The sequence below is a fragment of the Podarcis pityusensis genome, assembly GCF_964106645.2.
Source record: "Podarcis pityusensis genome assembly, chromosome: Z".
Taxonomy (NCBI): domain Eukaryota; kingdom Metazoa; phylum Chordata; class Lepidosauria; order Squamata; family Lacertidae; genus Podarcis; species Podarcis pityusensis.
The window spans coordinates 27,644,109-27,663,107 of NC_138044.1; the positions used below are offsets into that span (position 1 = coordinate 27,644,109).

The window sequence follows — 18,999 nt, forward strand, 5'->3', positions numbered from 1 at the left end:
AATTTTCAGGGCCAGTTCTACCATTAGGCAGAGTGGGGTGATGGTCTCAGCCAGAATATGCTGTGAGGTAGTGGTGCCCCTCAGTTCTCCCCCCTGAACTTCTCTAGTCCAGGGACCAAATGCAGCTGTCAAACTCTCTTTCTCTTACCCTTGAGACCCCCCCCCCCGCATGTCTCACACACACCCACACCCACACACACCCACACCCACACCCACACCCACACACACACCCCTTAGCCTCCTTTATAATTTCATTCTTGCTTTATAATTGTAACAACTTTATTTGTTTTTATAATTGTATATTGCATCATCGTTATGGTGAAGAGTGGGTAAAAAACAACAACTTGTAAACTGTTGTGCTCCTCAGTAATACAATATACAATTTTAAAAACATATAAAACAATTACAGTTATAAAACTAGGTCTCAGTCCCAGGAAGTAAAAACTTTTTAGCTAAATGCTTCCCCCAACAAGCAGGGTTCAAGGCATAGCATAGCCTCAACAAATGTCAAGCATGGAGAAGCATTCTAGGTCCAAAAAACAATGCAGAAGCAAGGTCAATAGCACAGAGTGTTCAGACAAGGTACAGCACAGCAATTGGGATGAAGGAGCCAGAGACCTGTGTTGTTTCCAGCAACTATAAGGCTCTCGTGGGAGACCTTGTTCACCTTAGTGTCCTACCCTAACCCCAGCTGCTGGTGGTAACTGAGTTCCAGATACTGCTTACTCATGAGCCACACACCAGCTCTGGGTTCGGTTCATACACATGTTATGTTTTTGCTTTTTTTCACCTTGGCCTTTTTGGTGTGGGGATTCTCAAGGACTGAGGTGGCTCCTCCTCTGACAAGGTAAAAAGGTAAAGGACTCCTGGACAGTTAAGTCCAGTCAAAGGCGACTATGGGGTTGCAGCGCTCATCTCGTTTTCAGGCCAAGGGAGCCCGCGTTTGTCCACAGACAGCCTTCTGGGTCATGTGGCCAGCATGACTAAACCACTTCTGGAAACACCATGACAGAACACCATGACAGAAACCAGAGCGCATGGAAACGCCGTTTACCTTCCTGCTGCAGCAGTACCTATTTATCTACTTGCACTGGTGTGCTTTCAAACTGCTACATTGGCAGGAGCTGGGACAGAACAACGGGAGCTCACTCCATCATGGGGATTCAAACCGCTGACCTTCTGATCAGCAAGCCCAAGAGGCTCAGTTGTTTAGACCACAGCGCCACCCGCATCCCTTCAGGTACCACTGCAGCGGGAAGGTAAACAGTGTTTCCGTGCACTCTAGCACTCGTTAGTGTTCTGTGCGCCAGAGTATTTTAGTCATGCTGGCCACATGACCCGGAAAGCTTTCAGGCTCCTTCAGCCTGAAAGCAGAGATGAGCGCCGCAGCCCCTAGTCAAATTTCACTGGACCATGTTTATACTGCCTGTCAAACATTCATACATCCAGGGGTCCTTTACCTCCTCTGACAGCACCAAGGGTTCTTCAGCAGGTCCTTGACCTATGGAGTGTCTGGTTCATCCCCTGATGACTCAGCACTGGCCACCAGGCAAGAACTAGGCAGGATGTACATAAATACAACAGGTAGACTTACATAAGTTAAAGATGCTGATGAATCTATTCTTCCTATATAAAAATTGTGAGCTTATTAAGTGTGGATTCATAAGTAGTAGTCAAAATAACAACATCCAAGCACTTGGAAGTATCAGCAGGCTCAGAAAAACAAACAAAACCCTACAATGCAGGAATCTCAACTAAAGCATCCATGACAGATGGCCATCCAACTTCTGCTTAAAAACCTCCAAGGAAGGAGAGTCCACCACCTTCTGAGGGTGTTACCATCAACAACTCCTACCATCAAAAAGTTATTATTGGTGTTTAGTCAAAATCTCCTTTCTTGTAACTTGAAGCCGTTGGTTTGGGTATTATCCTCCTAGGCAGAAGAAAACAAGCTTCCTCCATCTTCCATGGATATTTGAAAATGGCTATCATATCTCCTCCCAGTCTCCTTTTCTCCAGGCTAAAAATACCCAGCTCGTTCATCTGTTCCTCATAAGGTTTGGTTTCCAGACCCGTGATCATATTGGTTGTCCTCCTGTCTTTCCTTAGCCCCCACTTGCCCACCTCTTTACAGGGGATGGCAATCTCTGTCAGCTTCCTCCTTCTTAGTCATGGTGTTGCTCAGCAGGGAAGAAGATAGAGTTGCTTTTGCCTCTCACTCATTCTGGTCCCATCTACTGTTGGTCTCCCTACCTCCCACCTTACCAGTCCCAACAAGCACCAGCCACCAATGGCTCCCACTTGTGTTACCTAATGCACTCCCTAAAAAGGGAAAGTAATACATGAAGGTCAGGCAGAAAGTCATTCATTTGCTACGTCGATTCTTTTAACACACTGAAATGAGCATAATCTTGGAGAAAAAAGAATGTTGAAATGTTCTTTTTCTTGCTGCAGATGTTTAATTATACTGCCTGTCAAACATTCATACACACCCGCTGCAGGCATTGAAGGGTGGGGAGGTTTATTGTGAGGGGGGAAATCTTAATATTTTAACTAACCCTTGAAAAGCTGCTTGGAGGTCCTTGCTAATTCCTTTCATAGATATGCTCCTTTCCTGCAAAATTATAAGTTTAGTGTCTTGCAAAGGAATATTAATAGAAATGTTTTATGTCATTTTGTGCGTTTATGGATTAAGCTTGCCGAGCAATGGTGAAACTCTGCAGTTGTCCAGGGCATGAGAATTTAATCAGGTTAAGCTGTTTCTGCCTATTTAACTTGGGAAATGTGGGAAATGCGGAGCGTGATGCATGCAGTAAGCCTTGCAATATCGCTGCCCCTGATTCATTACTCCTCTCTATTCCTTTGTAGTTTTTAGAGTCCTATGGTTCTGGGGTGGGGTGGGGGGTGATGTTGGCAGACCTTCAGGTATTGCCACAGCTTTTTACATTGAGAATTCAGACACACAGGAAGCTAATTTATACAGAGTTATACTGTTGGTCTATTCTGCTCAGTGTAGTCCACTCCAACTAAAAGCAGCTTGCTAGGTTTCCAGACTTTCCCAGTGCTCTCTGGAGATTCTGGGGACTGAACCTTGCACCCTCTGCATGGAAAGCATGTGCTCAGTCACTGAGCTGTGGTTCATCCTTTTTAACTGGGATGGAGAATTTGTGGTCTTCTAGACTCCATTCAACTCCCATCAGCCCCAGGCAGCATAGCCAAAGATTAGAGCTGATGGGAGCTGAAGTCCAAAAAATATATCTGATAGGCCACCCACCCCCTATTCCTCCTTGAAGCATGTAGACTATTAGTGACTGTTAAAGGGAGAGAGGGGTAGGGGGTTGAAGCATCTTTACTTTTTCTGTCAATTATTTTGCCCTGACTGGCCACTGGAATTCCTCCTGAAAACTTGCAGACTCCCTCTGTTATTCTTGTAGGTATGAGGAGTGGGGGTTATAGCTCTCCCTGCCTTTTGGAAATTGTGTTTCCATCTCAGCTATACCCAGTCACACCCAGCAGCAAAACCAGGGGACTGTAGCTGTCTAATTCCCGACTACTGAATCACAGCACTGCACCTCTAAGAAGTGATTAATTAAAATCCACCATCTTCAGTCCTGAATGGCTCATGGCACATTTGGATATGCAAGTTTATAATCTTGCTTTTGGCAGGCTTCTATCCTTTCTGTTATTCAGAGCCATTGTTCCATAAAATTAAGATTTCAGGTTAATGTTCATACATACACTTACAGCAATTTATCCTCAGTTTTTCTTAAGGTTTCTAGAGAGATACTAATACATGCTTAGTGCAAGATGTATCTTGCCTTTTGTAGAGCCCTGACGCTCATTGGGAAAGGTGAGTGATTTAAAACCATTGGTTCCTCTGTGAGATAGGCAAGCATTATTATTATTATTATTATTATTATTATTATTATTATTATTCTCATTTCATGGATTGGAAAATCATGGCCAGAGAAGTTCAGCGATTCTTTTTCCCCTTCCCTTCCTTCACCCTCAAGGTGGAGCTGGAAGTAGCTCAGTTTGTTGTTTTCCTGTGCTCAAGGTTGCATTTTCCTGTATGGTCTGCCCAGGTCTACAGAAGGGACCCTCTGGACTCTTCTACTATCTACTTGAAGTCTGGCTGGCTCCATTATGGTGCCCATCTTGTTATTTTATTTATTTATTCAGTTTATATCCTGCCCTTCTTCTCAATGGAGCCCTATGGCAATGAGGCAAGCACCAATTATAGAAGGGCTTTCGCAGGCAGCTACATTGTAATCCTACCCATGTCTACTGAGATGTTAGTCCTATTGAATTCAATGGGTCTTACTCTTGTGTAAATGGGATTAGGATTGCAGCTTTAAAATACCTTTCTGTTTCGCCTGGAATTTCCTGACTGTTTCTATTGAGATTTTGTTTTGGTCTTTGGTTGTGGCTGTTGTGGTTACTAATGTTATATGACTCTCCTAATACTAATACTAGATGCTGTTTTAACTATTTTGTTGTTGTTGATGATGGTGATGATTTTAATTGCATTCTGTATGTTGCGAATAGAAATGGGGTGGGGGACATGATTAAGTTTGCTTCTAAAGGTGCAAATGCAATGCATTGTTGGTTGAATATCATTTATGAGGATGAAATTAATTATAGAAAAGTGAAAGCCACACCACAGTCAATACAGAGTTCCACAACTGAAATGTAAATACTGTAACACATCTTTTTTTCTGCCTGCCTTGCCATATGCTACCATATGGATCAAAAAGGGTAGCACTTCATCAGACTAATTTATTTCGTGTGAATCATTTTCATTCTGTTCATTTTGCTTTCTAGAGACTTTGTTTTGGAGGGGCAGGGGAGAATGAACAATATTTTAAATGACCCAGCAGCTAAAATTAAACATGATCTTGCTTAATTTTAGATGATTGTTTTACATTAAAATAGAAAAATTTATTTTAAAATAAAGAAGTCTCACCTTCTTTCAAGAGGAAACTTCTGCAGATATGGGTGTGTTATCCGTTCATTGCTTTGTGAACCCAAACAGCCTCCTTGGACACTATGTTAGATCTATATGACATCCCAAAGTGTTAGATTTTTTTCTTTTGTATAAGTGGTGTAGTCAAAGGATTCCTAGCATGTCTTTTTAGCTATAGATCTCCTCCCCTTATTGTGCATTCATTAATGTACCTCACGACAGGAATACATTATTCTTTAGAAAAGAGCAGGAGAGCTTTAAGGGTTGTCTTTTCAGTTAGTAGAAATTGAAATATTGTGGGTTTAGTTCAGAAAGTTGTATCTCTTATTTTAAAGTAGGTGACCTACTTCAACCACATATTGTATTTTACTTCCTCCATTCCTGTATGGATAGGCTCCCAAATTAGGAACATATAGGTGCTTGTGAAGGTGTATTGCCTGAGTATTGTCAGTTTTTCTTCTGTGAAATGGTTACTTCGTAGTCCTCATGGCGGTTTCCAAATGTGACCTTGGGCCCAAAACAGTTTGGGACCCCTGCTCTAAGGTGCAACATATCTTATGTTTCATTTCAGAAGTTTGAGGAGTGGGTGGGTGTGCAGCTCAATAGTTTTTCTATGTGTGTTTTCTAGAAGAAAAGTAATCTGGAACCAACAGAAGTACAGCCGTTTGTCACTGTACAGAAGTTTATGTCGCAGAGTTCCCTGTTCATAAATGCACTGGAAGTGAGAATGTGTTCAGTTCTGGTCCACTCGTCCCCTCTGAGAAAAGAAACACGTGCATTTGATTTTCCATGTGTGTCATGTAGGAATTAAATGGTACATCACAAATAAAGAAGCAACTGGTGCATTTTGCTTTGACTTCCCACAAGGTTCAAGATTAGAATTCAATTGCTTCATCAATATATCTTCAGACATGCTAATAACTCCTATTTGTAAGGAGCTGCTGGTTCCTATACTATGGATTTCTCCTGAGGCACAGTTTCGACGGTAGAAGAACTTATTAGGTCAATTTACAATGGAACCTTACCTCTGAAGAATGTTTGGCTGGAGCTGATAAACTCTGTAAATATTTGAAGCTATTTTTTTCTTTCAAGGGCTACATTCTTTTGAGGGGGGGGGGGGTGCCACATTTTGGTGGTGGGCAGGACCACCCTTTTCCTTCCTGAAAGTAAGTGGAATAATTTATGGCTGCCTACACCATATAAATCAGTATCCACATATTCATAGATGGCACCATATACTGGTACAAATTTCTAGAATAACTTCTAGACTCTTACTGTGTGGGCAGAGTTTTTGTTTGTTTGTTTGTTTGTTTTCATCTATGGTAGTAATGACCCACTGTTTTCTAAATGTTGGACTGGCATTTATAGGGAGAACTCTGATAGATGTAAAAGTGATATTGTAATGACCTCACCTCAAACTTTCTTTGTCAGATATCTGGGATGGCTATGGGTGTAATTCAGACTTGAAAGGCCTAATAACATTATAGCTTGGGTGGAAAACATTGCAATTAACTTGCAACTACAATTAACACTTTGGTACAAAAATATGTGTGCACTAGCAATATCAGAGAAGATTACCCACAATTTAAATGTCTCAAGTAGGTCAGAAGACCCAGAATGTGTGTGTTTTGCTATATGGGGACTTTATTTCTTATAGTTTTGGAATTGGTGTACAAAATTCACTACCTGCAGTGATGAGAGGAAGCTAGTTTTCTTGATGAACACTTTTCCTGAATATCCTATGTACTATGTGAAACTTAGTTTTATATTCCACTACTGTAATTACTATATATTTTTTAAAAAAATAAGTTTATCTATATTTTTTAAAAATAGTGAGATAAAATGCTTGTATCAACCCACTCAGTATAATTCAGTGGTTCCATCTCAAGGTTTATTCTGCCTACAATTTCTTACAACTTGTTGTTTAATTCCTTGCAACAATTAACTGGCTAAAACCTTTCAAAACAAGGGATCATTAGGAGAATGTTTATGCTCCCTTTGAGAACATTTTAAGTTTCCCTTAACTAAATCTACTAGACAAATCAATTGCTTGGGGGCGGGGGGAGGTTGAACAACTACCATGCTTGAATGAAGAGAGTTACATTGAACATTTTTGTCTCTTCCAGGACTGTTTCAGTAAGGAGTCTCAATACATTGTTTTCACGATTTTGGCCTACTTAATCAGAGATGGAGCAAATGGATTGTAAACCCTACCAGCCACTGTCGAAAGCTAAGCATGAAATGGATCTAGCTTACACAAGCTCATCTGATGAAAGTGAGGATGGAAGAAAGGCAAGACAGTCTTATGAGTCCAGAGAAACGCTTAACGAATATGGCCAAGAACTCAGAATGAATTACAACAGCCACAGCAGAAAAAGAAAAGCTGTTGATGAACCCACTCAAGGTATTTTTTTATAAAAAAACCAGTTTTTATTAAAAGGAATACTCTTAATAACTTTTTAATCATATGGTAATCACTCACTTAAATTGCTTGCTATCCCTACATCATATGGAACAGATGAAGTCATTTTCCTGTGTAGTCTTCTGTTCCATATCTTTTTTTTGTGGAGGAAGAGCTGGATAGCTGTGAGCTATCATTACAGCAATTGCCAGCAACTTCTGACTTATACAATTACTCTTTTGTTTATGGTTGGGCTATGCCTTTCTTAGGACCAACCAACATGTCACAAAAAGAAAAGCTTGTTACACAAAGCAGAGCTGTAGTGGAGGTGATGAGAGAATTAAAAAATAATAATAATTGGATAGCTGTAAGACAGTGGTGCTTGGTGCACGTTTTCCCAGGGGAAAGTGGTAGGACAAGTGGAAGTGTGGGTGAGCCCTTGGTTTGGTGTGTTGTGTTAGGTAGAGGGTCAAATAAGAACACAGAGTTCTTGCTATTGTCCATTAATGAGTCTTGTCCTGCTGGCCTTAGAATGAAGGACAGATTGACGTTTCAGGGGTCCAAGAGTCCTTTTGTGTCAGCAAAGCAGCACTGGGCAAACTGTTGTCCTCAAAATGTTGTTGGATTCCAGCTCCCATCAGCCCTAGCCAGCATTACCACTGGAGCCCAACAACTTCCAGAGCCCAACCACTGGAGCCCAACAACTTCCAGAGTGCCACAGGTTCCCCACTCTTGCAGTAGAGAGTGGTGGTTTATCCACCAATTGCAGCCTGCCCTTAATTGCCAGACTTTGTGGCAGCTGCTGAGAAGATGAAAGACTGAGACAAAGTGGAAGTCTGGAAATGAGCTGCTAACAAACTACTTCTTTACATCTGTTAATAACATTAAAACATTTTTCATTTGATAGGTGGATTTGCTACACATGCCAAGCCAACTCTAAAATTGTAAACTTTCATTGATATAAACATTTCTATACCACATGGCAGTCATTTCAAAGCAGGGCGCAAAAGGGGTGTACCGAATACAAGATTGTGGAAGACCATTCCTTAATGCCTACTGAAATTTTAAGAAGTCTTTACCAAGTGTTGCTGGGGTAGGCCTGGGGAAGTGGTCTGATGTCAGTCAGGAGAGAGTTCCATAGAATTGGGTCTTTGATACTGAGCAAACAGTTCCAGGAAACTAACAAAAAACACATGAATGAAACTGCTGCAACCAGATTGGAATGCCAAAACATCTATGAGCATGTAACTCTTGGTGCATGGTCTTGAAAAAAAGGGTGGGGGGAAGGGGCTGTCTATATCAATCCATCTCACTTTGTTAGTCTGCTTTTAGGCAGGAGGGGTGGGAAGGATATAGGGACTCGTCTTACTTCATGAAGCTGGGAAGTGAGGAGAGTGCTGTTGTCCTTCTTGTGGGAATTCCATGGGTATCTCTGGTTGGTAACAGAGGAGTGGACCAGATGGGGCACTGGCTTGATCCAGCAGGCATTTCTTTTGATCTAAAGAAGTGGAGCTACAGAAGTGAGAAGTTCTCTGTATTTATTGCTCCTCAAATGTCACATCCAGGGAAAGGTATGAGGAGAAAACTTGAAAGCAGGACACATAAAAAAATAAGCCTCCTCTACTCCATCTGTTCTCTTCTCACCACCGAATCAAAGTATGTGTTTACCAATACAAAAGACTTTGTATGCATGTAGATATATAGATACAGATACATAGATACATACAGATACATACATAAATCTGCAGTCCTCCAAGCATTTAATATTTGTATGCTTGTGGTATGTTTTTCTTCACTAAAACAAATTGCTTCAGGAATTTTGTCTTTTTCTTGGATAAGATTTTTTCATCTATTGTTTTCAAAAAGAAACTTTTTGAAACACTCTCCTTTAGGGAGGATTGTTGTTGTTGTTTTCTTTTGCTTGGCTCACTTTTACCTTCCTTGCTTGTCAGAAGCCTAAAAAATAAAATAAAAAATCAACGCCAAATACAAAATCGATCTACGGGGAGGACATTATTTAAGTTAACATTCTGCATGAGTGTTGCAGAAAATCAAATGCTGGAGCATTCATTTCATGATAGATTGTAGCTCTGAAGGAAGTTGTACTAGAGAGCTATCAGTGTAGAACAAGCCAGAATTGAGTGGAAAAAGATCGAAAAGGAGAGAGAATTGTAAATATTTGGGTAAGAATGTACCAAGGTGTAAGCTGTAATCCTTACCCCAGTTACTTGGGAGTAAGCCCCATGGCAGGACTTAGTTCTGAGTAGATATGGTTAGGATTAACCAAGTCCAGAAAGCACAGTGAGCAAATGAAGTCTTGTAACCCTTCTTAGAAGGCTGCAGGCCATTTTATGTTGCATTAGGCTTTTCAGAAGTCTGAATAAACATCTGCAGAGATTCAGTCCTGAATTTCTCCAGCCTATCTTGGTTCCAAGGATCAGAAAATAAATATATTTGTATATGAACTGAATCTCCCAAAATCTGTTCTGTGCTATTGGGAATAACAAAATATTTAAGATAAGAAGCTATGTTTTAAAGTGAGGGGCATTTGGCGAAACAAAGCTTACCTAACACAGACAGATTTGAAAGGAGAGTGATTCCTTTAAAAAAAAAGAAAAGAAAAAGTGTGTATCCATTTGCCTCGGAGGCTAAATTTTCATGCCTATTTTTGCCATGGTATTTTTTGCCACAGTGTGCATGTCTGATTTTCTCAATTCCTTCTGAATGCATCCCAATATTTTTGAAATATTTTCACAGTTTTAACACTAATGAAAGCTAAAGTCCTGCAGGGTGTGCTGAATGGAAATCTGAGGTGACATTATGTTCAGAAGTATCATATTCATTGCATGAATATGAAAGGTAAAAGCTAAGCTTCAGGGTCTGTTAGCCTGGGGCCTGGCAGTCTACTTGACAGGCTGCAACCGAGAGTCATATGAGCCACAGAGCAAAAATATGTGGACATGTATGGGCTGAAGATCAGGCACTGAATCCTATAAACAAGAACCAGAGGCAGAGATATCGTCAAAACAAGCTAGGTTGGGCAGATGAGAACCAAAGACAGGGACATAGACCAAGAAAGGCTAGAGGCCAGATGCAAGATAGCCATTGCTGTATCTCCATCTGAAAAGTATTTCACTGGATCATGGTGGGTGCAAAAGGGGGCATGTGCAGTAGGTGGCAGGTTAAAAGGACGCCTGACCATTAGGTCCAGTCATGACTGACTCTGGGGTTGCGGCGCTCATCTCGCTCTATTGGCCAAGGGAGCCAGCGTACAGCTTCCGGGTCAGGGGGCCAGCATGGCTAAGCCGCTTCTGGCGAACCAGAGCAGCGCACGGAAACGCTGTTTACCTTCCCGCCAGAGCGGTACCTATTTATCTACTTGCACTTTGACGTGCTTTCGAACTGCTAGGTTGGCAGGAGCAGGGACTAAGCAATGGGAACTCACTCCGTGGCGGGGATTCAAACCGCCAACCTTCTGATCAGCAAGTCCTAGGCTCTGTGGTTTAACCCACAGCTCCACCTGTGTCCCTAGGTGGCAGGTTTAGGGGGTGGCAAAACAGCATCCTGTGTAGGTGAGAGAAAAGAAAGAAGTGTCACTGCCATAGCACACACTTACTGACTACATTCCAGCCAGGTCCCACTTATTAGCAGAGGTGGGTGAACAGCCACCCACCTATTCTAATAAGATGAATCTGGCTGGAACACGTAAGGAGTCACCAAGCCTGTGCTTTGGCTGCTGTGCACCTCTCTTTTCTCTTTGGGCCAGCAGGAATATAAAGGAGCCAGGCCTTGATGACCACATGGTGTGGCTGGCTACAGCCCACACACACCTTACAGGAAGAGGTGAGTGACTATAGAAAGGCTGGTCTGCTTGGCCACCCCAGGAAGAGGAAGGTGAGGAGGTGCCACCACAAGCGAGCAGGAAAGAAGGAGCACAGCAGGCAGGTGAACTGGCAAGGTAAGCGCCAGCCTGGAGCAGGGGTCTCGTGAGAGCTGCTGGGACCAGCACTTATGTGAATTGTCCCTTGTTTTTCAATGCCCCTCCCAAAGGGAAGCAGGGTGGGCTCCCCTTTGCTCCTTGGTCAGCCCTTCCTTGTGTTGCTACTGTGGCCACCACTGAGACAAGTCAACCTGCACATTCTTCCTTCTCTCAACCGTGGTGGTGATAGGGAGGCAGCAGTGCAGGCTTTTGCCCTCTACAGGAAAATGTGTAGATCCAGCACTGGTCCTCATTGAAGAACACATTTGGGGGCAAGAATTATATAGACACTCATAATCCTCTATTTTGGTTCCTCTTGTCTTGTGGCCTTGGGCTGAAATAAAGAGCTGTTCTAGATCTGCCCACCTACTTGAGTCGCACTCTCCTACAGCCAGAGATCTGGGCCAATAATTCCCCAGTCTGAGAACTATGCAGGGGGAAAGGTGCCTGGGCTCTGACTCCCTGGTTCAAGACTTACAGGGTCATTCAGGATGATAGACTTGCATGTTGGACCTTTGGCTATCAATGCCCAGATGAATCTGTCATGATTTTTCAGTTTCTGTTAAGCCTTTGTCTTTGTTGAGAAGATACTCCCTTGAGAAGAAAGAAGATGCTGATTCTAACACACATCTCTATATATTATTTGGTTGTGAAAGGGTCTCAGTATTAATAGGTACCATCTCCTGCCCTTTCCCTAGCTTCAATCATGTACACAGAATACATGTCTTGAACTAGGGGAACGTATTCATTTCAAGATGTGATGTCTCCAACCCTCCAATTGAAACCTTGCTTTCAGGTGCACAATCAGATAAAAAAACAAGACCTCTTGGTTCTAGAAGTGGATAGAGAAGATGTGGCAGGATGGCTCAAATCATTGCAAGGCCCCCTAATCTAATGCACACACAGTTTGAGGGTGAAACTAGTATAGACTGAATTATATCTAATGACACTTTCCAATTGGATGCTGTAGTGGATTTCATTTTTGTAAGCTGGTTGTGTTGGAGGGGAGCAAAGAAGAAATGGGACTTGGTAAAACTGTAAGCAAATTACAAATTTAGTTGGCACTTTCTTTTACTGGTTTAATTATTTCAACAATGCAAAATAAACTTTACAGATCTGGGTTATGAAAGAAATGAAGGTTAAAATGGAATTGCAAACCTTTATTTTCAAGATCATAATATAGAACCTAATCAAATAAAACAGAGAGACTTGCTTGTGATCTTGTTTTCCCAATGAAACTCTAATTTGACTAATTTATGAACTGATACATTGATCTAGCATTAATGAATGAATTAGTAGCTGAATAAATTGGGGTAGGCTATAGTATATAATGAATTCTGATAGCATTATCAATTAATTATATACTAGTAGCATGCTATCTTGATGAAATTAATTTTATAATCTGTCTTTTTGTATTAAAGGATTAATGAATGGGTGAATTATTGAGTTACTGGACTTATTAATTGACATATTATAACAAAAGAATAACACATTAGTGTGCATTTAATGAATTACTAAATTGAACAGTGATTAAGTGGCAATATGTTAAAACAACTTGGGCCATGCAATTCAGTAATCAAGCTAATGAATTACAATGTTTGGGGGAGTAACTGTAATTAAAAAGGAGGTCAATTTGTTCAGAGAGAGGGAGAGCATAGATACAGGGCCAACATATGAGAGGGGAAGTGCATATACTTCACTAGGGTTGTGGAGGGCCCAACTCAACTAATTTTCTAGATCCATTTCAGTCGGGGTTTAGGCCCAGTTCTAGCATAGGAATTGCACTGGGACGGAGAAAATGTGTCCCTGTTGATTCTTCTAGAACCCTCAGCCGCTTTAGAAACCATTGACCATGGTATCCTTTTGGAGCGTCTGTCCAAGTTAGGGGTGAGTGGCACCACTTTGTGGTGGTTCCAGTCTTACTTGGATGGTTGTTTCAAAAGGGTGGTGCTTGTGAGTGTTATTCAGTTCCATGGAGCCTTCAATGTGGAGTTCTTCAGGGTTCAATTCTATCCACTGTGTTGTTTAACATCTACATGAAACCACTGAGTGGGATCATCGGGAATTTTGGAATATGTTGTCATCAATATGCTGATGACACACAGCTCTACTTCTCCTTTACATCTGCAGGGGAGGTAATGGATGTGCTGGACTGTTGTCTTGCCTTGGTAATGGACGGGATGAGAGCCAACACACTGAAGTTCAATCCAGATAAGATTGAGGCACTGATATGGGATGGTTCCCTAGACTGGATGGTTGGAAGGTTGCCTGCTCTTGATGGTAGGTACTTAGCTTAGGGATACTACTGGATCCTTTGCTGTTGCGTTGCTGTCACTTGAGGCTCAGGTGGCCTCAGTGGCGCAGAGTGCCTTCCATTGCCTTCAGCTGGTGGTCTGGCTGCACTCAATAGTAGCCTAGCTTCTGTTGTCTATGTTCTAGTAACCTCTAGGTTAGATCACTGCAACATGTTATACATGGGGTTGCCTCTGAAGGCAGGTTAGAAACTTCAGCTGGTGCCAAATTCAGCAGCCAGGTTGTTCACTGAGGCAAGATTGTTTGAGCATATTATACCAATCCTGGTCTGACAGCACTGGCTGCTAATTAGTTTCCAAGCCCAGTTCAAAGTGCTGGTTTTGACCTCTAAAGCCTTAAATGGCTCAGGACCACAATACCTCAAGAAATGCCTCTTTCTGTGTTAACCTATCCAGACCCTGTGATCATCATTGTAGCCCTTTTTCATATGCCACCTCTCTGAGAAGTCTGGAGGATGGCAATAGGCCTTTTCTTCTGTGGCTCCCCATTTGTGGAATGCTCTCCCCTGACACCTTCATTATACATCTTTAGGTGCCAGGTGAGAATGTTCCTCTTCTGCCGAGCTGATTAACATCCTACATCCTTTTAAACATGTTTGTGGAAGAGGGCTAATTTGTTTTGTTCTTGTTTTTATTATGTGTTTTATGTTTTTATCTTTTTATGCTGCCCGGAAGAAGGGCAGTATACAAATTTAATAAATAATCAGATACTTAACAAAAACCCAGGATGCAATCTCATTGTCACCATAAAAAGCATTGAGGCTACATGTAGATCATGATTGAGGGTGGTTATACAGATGTGTTTTTCTGCATATGGATATTTATATGGGTTTCTAGATTTTCTGATGTTTCGTAAAGCCAATCAGAAGCAATGGCAGAGCATAATAAAACAGTAAGTTCACTGTTCAAACTGCTGTTTATTTGCTATTGCTTATATGAGAAGCACTGTGCTGAGCTAGATCAGCCTTTGCTCTAGGGATGGAGGAGAAAATGGTTTTAAGTGGATGTATACAGAGAATTTCACAGTTCCAACCTGATTGAGCTTTTCCCACATTGTATCTTGTATCGAGCCACCACTTATGTCTGAGCTGCTTGTGTAATGTTGTGGGGTTGTTGGTTTTTTTTTAAAGGCTGACTAATTATTTGCAAAAATATGTATATTGTACATATAAGCCATATAAAAGAATCATACTCCATGCTGTTCTGTGATTCTGCAGCATCATTCATTAAGCTAACTAATACATAAGCATTTTTATACTATTATATGACTGTTGTACCATCTGCTTATGTGCTGGTCACTTTAGGAAACGTCATCACCATGATGAACGGAAACAAAAAGAGAGCAGCACATCTTCCTTGAGCCAAAATAAAGCCTTAGCAAAACTAAGAGAGAGAGAAACAGCTTTTCAGGTGCCTTTTTGCAGTCCCCCCCCACAAGTGCACAAGTTTGTTATGTTAGACGAAATAGGACTTCGGTTATGCAAAACTGCACACAATGTAGTGCACATAATATGCAAGATTTGACCATAATTTTTAGTGGACTTGAGGAGAGAGTAAAATCTCACTTCTTTTCGAGATTCATTTCTATGATTCAGTGAATGAAATGAGGGGAAAAAATGCAGATAAACTCAATATTGATATTTCTCATGCCTGCTTTGCTCCTATGTAGTCGGGCTCGTCTTACATTTTTCCTAATAGTCTGTGCAGGCTCACAGATGGGACCCATGAGCTCATTTCACTACCCTGGTTTGTAGGCAGTGTCAGACAAACTGTGGCTTGACAAACCACCATATCTTCCTCAGAGTGCTTGAGGAGAAGATGCAAGTAGACATATGGATTGTCCTTAGTCTCAAAAAAAATCCCATGACTGAGGTTATAGTGTCTGAATTGCACCTGTCACTTCTCTGATAATTATTTCGGAGTATGTGAGTTGAAGAACCACCAAGCATGGGGGTTTGCAGATATAGCAAGATGGGGAACATCACTAGAATTAGTGAAAAATGGTCGCTGGGTTGAGTGAAACACTCTAATCAGCATCATATTTTGGCCAGCTGACTGTGTAGGTGACTTATTTTTCTGTCGGGGGGGGGGGGACTTAATATAATTGCATTGTATATATAATGAGGCAAAGGTTTTTGTGTGTGTGTGTTTATTTGTGAGAACTCCAGCAGCTTACAGGGCACATTATATGGTTGTATTTACTGTGGTAAGACACCTGTTGCAGCTTCCCTTTCAGTTCCCCCACCTATTCATTTATAGCCTAATCAAGCTGTTCAGCATTTGAGGGTAAGAAACTACCACCAGTACTTATGCCATGGACCCTAGACAAGTGGGCAGAATCAATAAACTAAATGTATAATAATTTTGATATTATTGTAATCCTTATTGTAATTCAGTTATATTTGGGAAGGCCTGAGAAGCATTAATAAGAAGGTCCTTTATTTCAAAAAGAAGAGGGGGGAAAGGTTATGGGTCAATGTAGGAACAGAACAAGGGAATGAGTCTAGAAAATAGAAGATATGTCCCGCGAGGATGCCATTTAGATGACTGGAGATCACCAGAATAAATTGTATCTGAAAGATACAGACCACGCAGTGGGGGGGATCATGGGATCATTAGCTTTTATGGAGAGAGCGGGAAAGAGAGAGTCCTCACTGGTGAATAATAAAGACTTTTAAAAGCACCAGGAGAAATGGAACAAATATTCATGAATTTTATGGAGAGAATATAAATGAGGAATTCAGGAATAAATAGATTTTCACAGTTTCTGACTAATCTTGATATACCCCAAATAACCCAACATAATGAACTGGACATTGCAATAAAGTGCAATGAAATACAGCTACATATGTCTTCAGTGCAAAGTATTGTTCTGCCTCACTCTCTTTTTCATTTTAAAATTAAACTCTTTTGGTATAGGGAGATTTATAAATCTTTGACAAAAGTAAAAATAATATTAATCTGTAAAGTGGAAGATGATTCAGCATAATTTGACTCCTATAAACCCTCTATTGCTACTAAACAATGATCGTAAACTATAAACAGAAATTATATGTGGGGTCATAGAGAAATATTTTCATAGAGCTAGCAGGCTTTATCTGCAAAGGAAAAGTTTATTATAAGAGATGAAGTGCAATTAACAAGTTCAGTTGCACAGTACAGGTGACTCTCAACCCGTGCTGGCATTAAGTTCCAGGAATAGCACATAGAGCCAAAACCATGTATCATCAAAACACATTGGGTTCAATGCCAAAGTCTTTTTTCCTGGACAGAGCCTGCCCTCTTTCCACCCCACTTTTTATATATTTTTTCCAAGCATGTAAAGCTGAATGTGCACAACTTAAATGCACGTATGTTGTGAGTTACCTGTAGTTGTTACTTATTTGTTTTCAGATGCCTCTATGGCATTTGATATTATAGAGTGGCCTTTTTTGTTTAATGTTTCATAGACTTTTAGATTTATTCCTATGGAACCTGGATTGGCTTCATTGTCAATATTTCCCTGATACAATGCAAAATGGGTTACATAAAGATCTAATCATGTTCTTAAAAGCAGCTGTATTTGTGGAAGTTGCTCAGCATTAGAGGTACCACAAACATCTTACTCTGTGGGTTGGTGAAGTAGAATCTGGGGATTAGCTACGCCAGAGAAACAGAGCACAACAGACTGCCTAGAAGAGCTCATCTTTCTCCATTATTTGTACCCCTTTGTTATTTATGTTAATAAACAAGATGGTTTTTACGTCCTCTGATTTTTCAAAGACCCTTGCGGTTAGATGTGATTCCTAAGCATTTCTGGGCACTGGTTTGATAACAACATAACCTATGTCTGCTTTATTTTACCTTTATTAGTCATTCTGTCTGCCTTGGGAGTTTACAATATTGGATATCAGTACAGTGGTACCTCGGGTTAAGTACTTAATTCGTTCCGGAAGTCCGTTCTTAACCTGAAGCACCACTTTAGCTAATAGGGCCTCCTGCTGCCGCCGCGCTGCAGGAGCACGATTTCTGTTCTCATCCTGAAGCAAAGCTGAAGCACTATTTCTGGGTTAGCGGAGTCTGTAACCTGAAGCGTACGTAACCTTAGGTACCACTGTACTGAAAAAAATAATATATAAAGGATTTGGGGGGGGCAGCCCCAAATTTCACACCAGGAAGCCAGTGCAGTGATCAGATCCTTACCCTGCCCAAAGCCAAACGCCTGAACTGCCATAATCAATAATGTTGTGGCCTTGTTTTTACCCACTTGGAGTCTCATGTCGGCTTATTTATCTGCTTTGGCCTCTGCCTCTCATTGTTCCTGGGTCTGCAGTATAAAGCTGTAGACTGGACTGAAAAAGAGCTACAAAACTTTTTAACGTGGGGATAAAAACAGGTAACTGATCTGACTCAGTTGTATAAACATAATTACAGCCTTTTGGTGGAAGGAGTCAAAAAAGATTTTGTTAAATGCAATAATTTAAAGCTTTCATTATTTTTCAAGAATCTCTGCAATTAGCATGTCATCCTACCTAGATGTTCTGTTTTATTTGTTGTACTTAGTTTGCCAGAATCAGGGAAAAAAACCCTGAGAACCTGACAAAGGATAATTAAGAGTTTTATATTAGCAGAAAAGGACTGAGAGTTAGCTTTTGCACACCTTAAAAGAAATTTGGAGGGGTAGGAGGATTGTCAGCATTGAATTCATGGATGCATTGTACGTGAGCTGAATCACTCAAGATAATCAGATGGCTTTGTTTAACTCTTAGTACATCTTAGAGCAGGTTGTCATCCAAAGCTTTCCCAGCAGTTGCCAGGAAAGACAGAAGCGTGTTGACAGTGAGAAAACCTATACTTTTGGGCATCTTTGAGAATTACAGCATAGTTATTACAGTGCAAGTTTTGTCAAGTAGGCTACTTCTTCATGGGGTGCACAAAGTTTGATATACTTGGAGTGCACATGGGGTGCACATGGGGTGCACAAAGTTTGATATATCTTTGGTATACATGGAGATAGGAAGACAAACATTAGGGCCAGAAGGACATTGTAAAATTCAAGAGACAGTCCATGATACCTGTAGCAGTAGAGGAAAACCCCAGTAAGTCTAATTCAACAACACTGGAGTTTCATATCGGGCTTCTTTTTTTGATGAAATAAACATGAGTTTATTTGTTTAGGCCTGAGCAGCACAGACAGCTGGGGTGGCGGATGGGGATTAGAGAAGAGCCTGGGATTCTTCTCTAGATCATTTTTGTTCCAAGACAGAAAATAATCTCCCACTTATCACTCATGAGCTTCCAAAATTTGTATCTAAGTCTGACTAGAGGTAACAACTGGCGTCATATCTAGTTTTCCATTTGC

The 18,999-nt window shown here is 41.1% G+C and overlaps 1 protein-coding gene across 11 annotated transcripts in view; it reads left to right on the top strand.

The window, feature by feature from the left end:
- The window catches only part of TENM1 (teneurin transmembrane protein 1), a 410,060-nt gene that overhangs the window by 82,265 nt on the left and 308,796 nt on the right, over nucleotides 1–18,999 (top strand). For all 11 annotated transcript variants that reach the window (XM_080991224.1, XM_080991234.1, XM_080991231.1 and 8 more), the window contains exon 2: nucleotides 7,093–7,370. In XM_080991224.1, coding sequence (XP_080847350.1) covers nucleotides 7,154–7,370 — 217 coding nt within the window. In that variant the 5' untranslated portion in view covers nucleotides 7,093–7,153. The remainder of the gene's footprint in view (nucleotides 1–7,092; nucleotides 7,371–18,999) is intronic.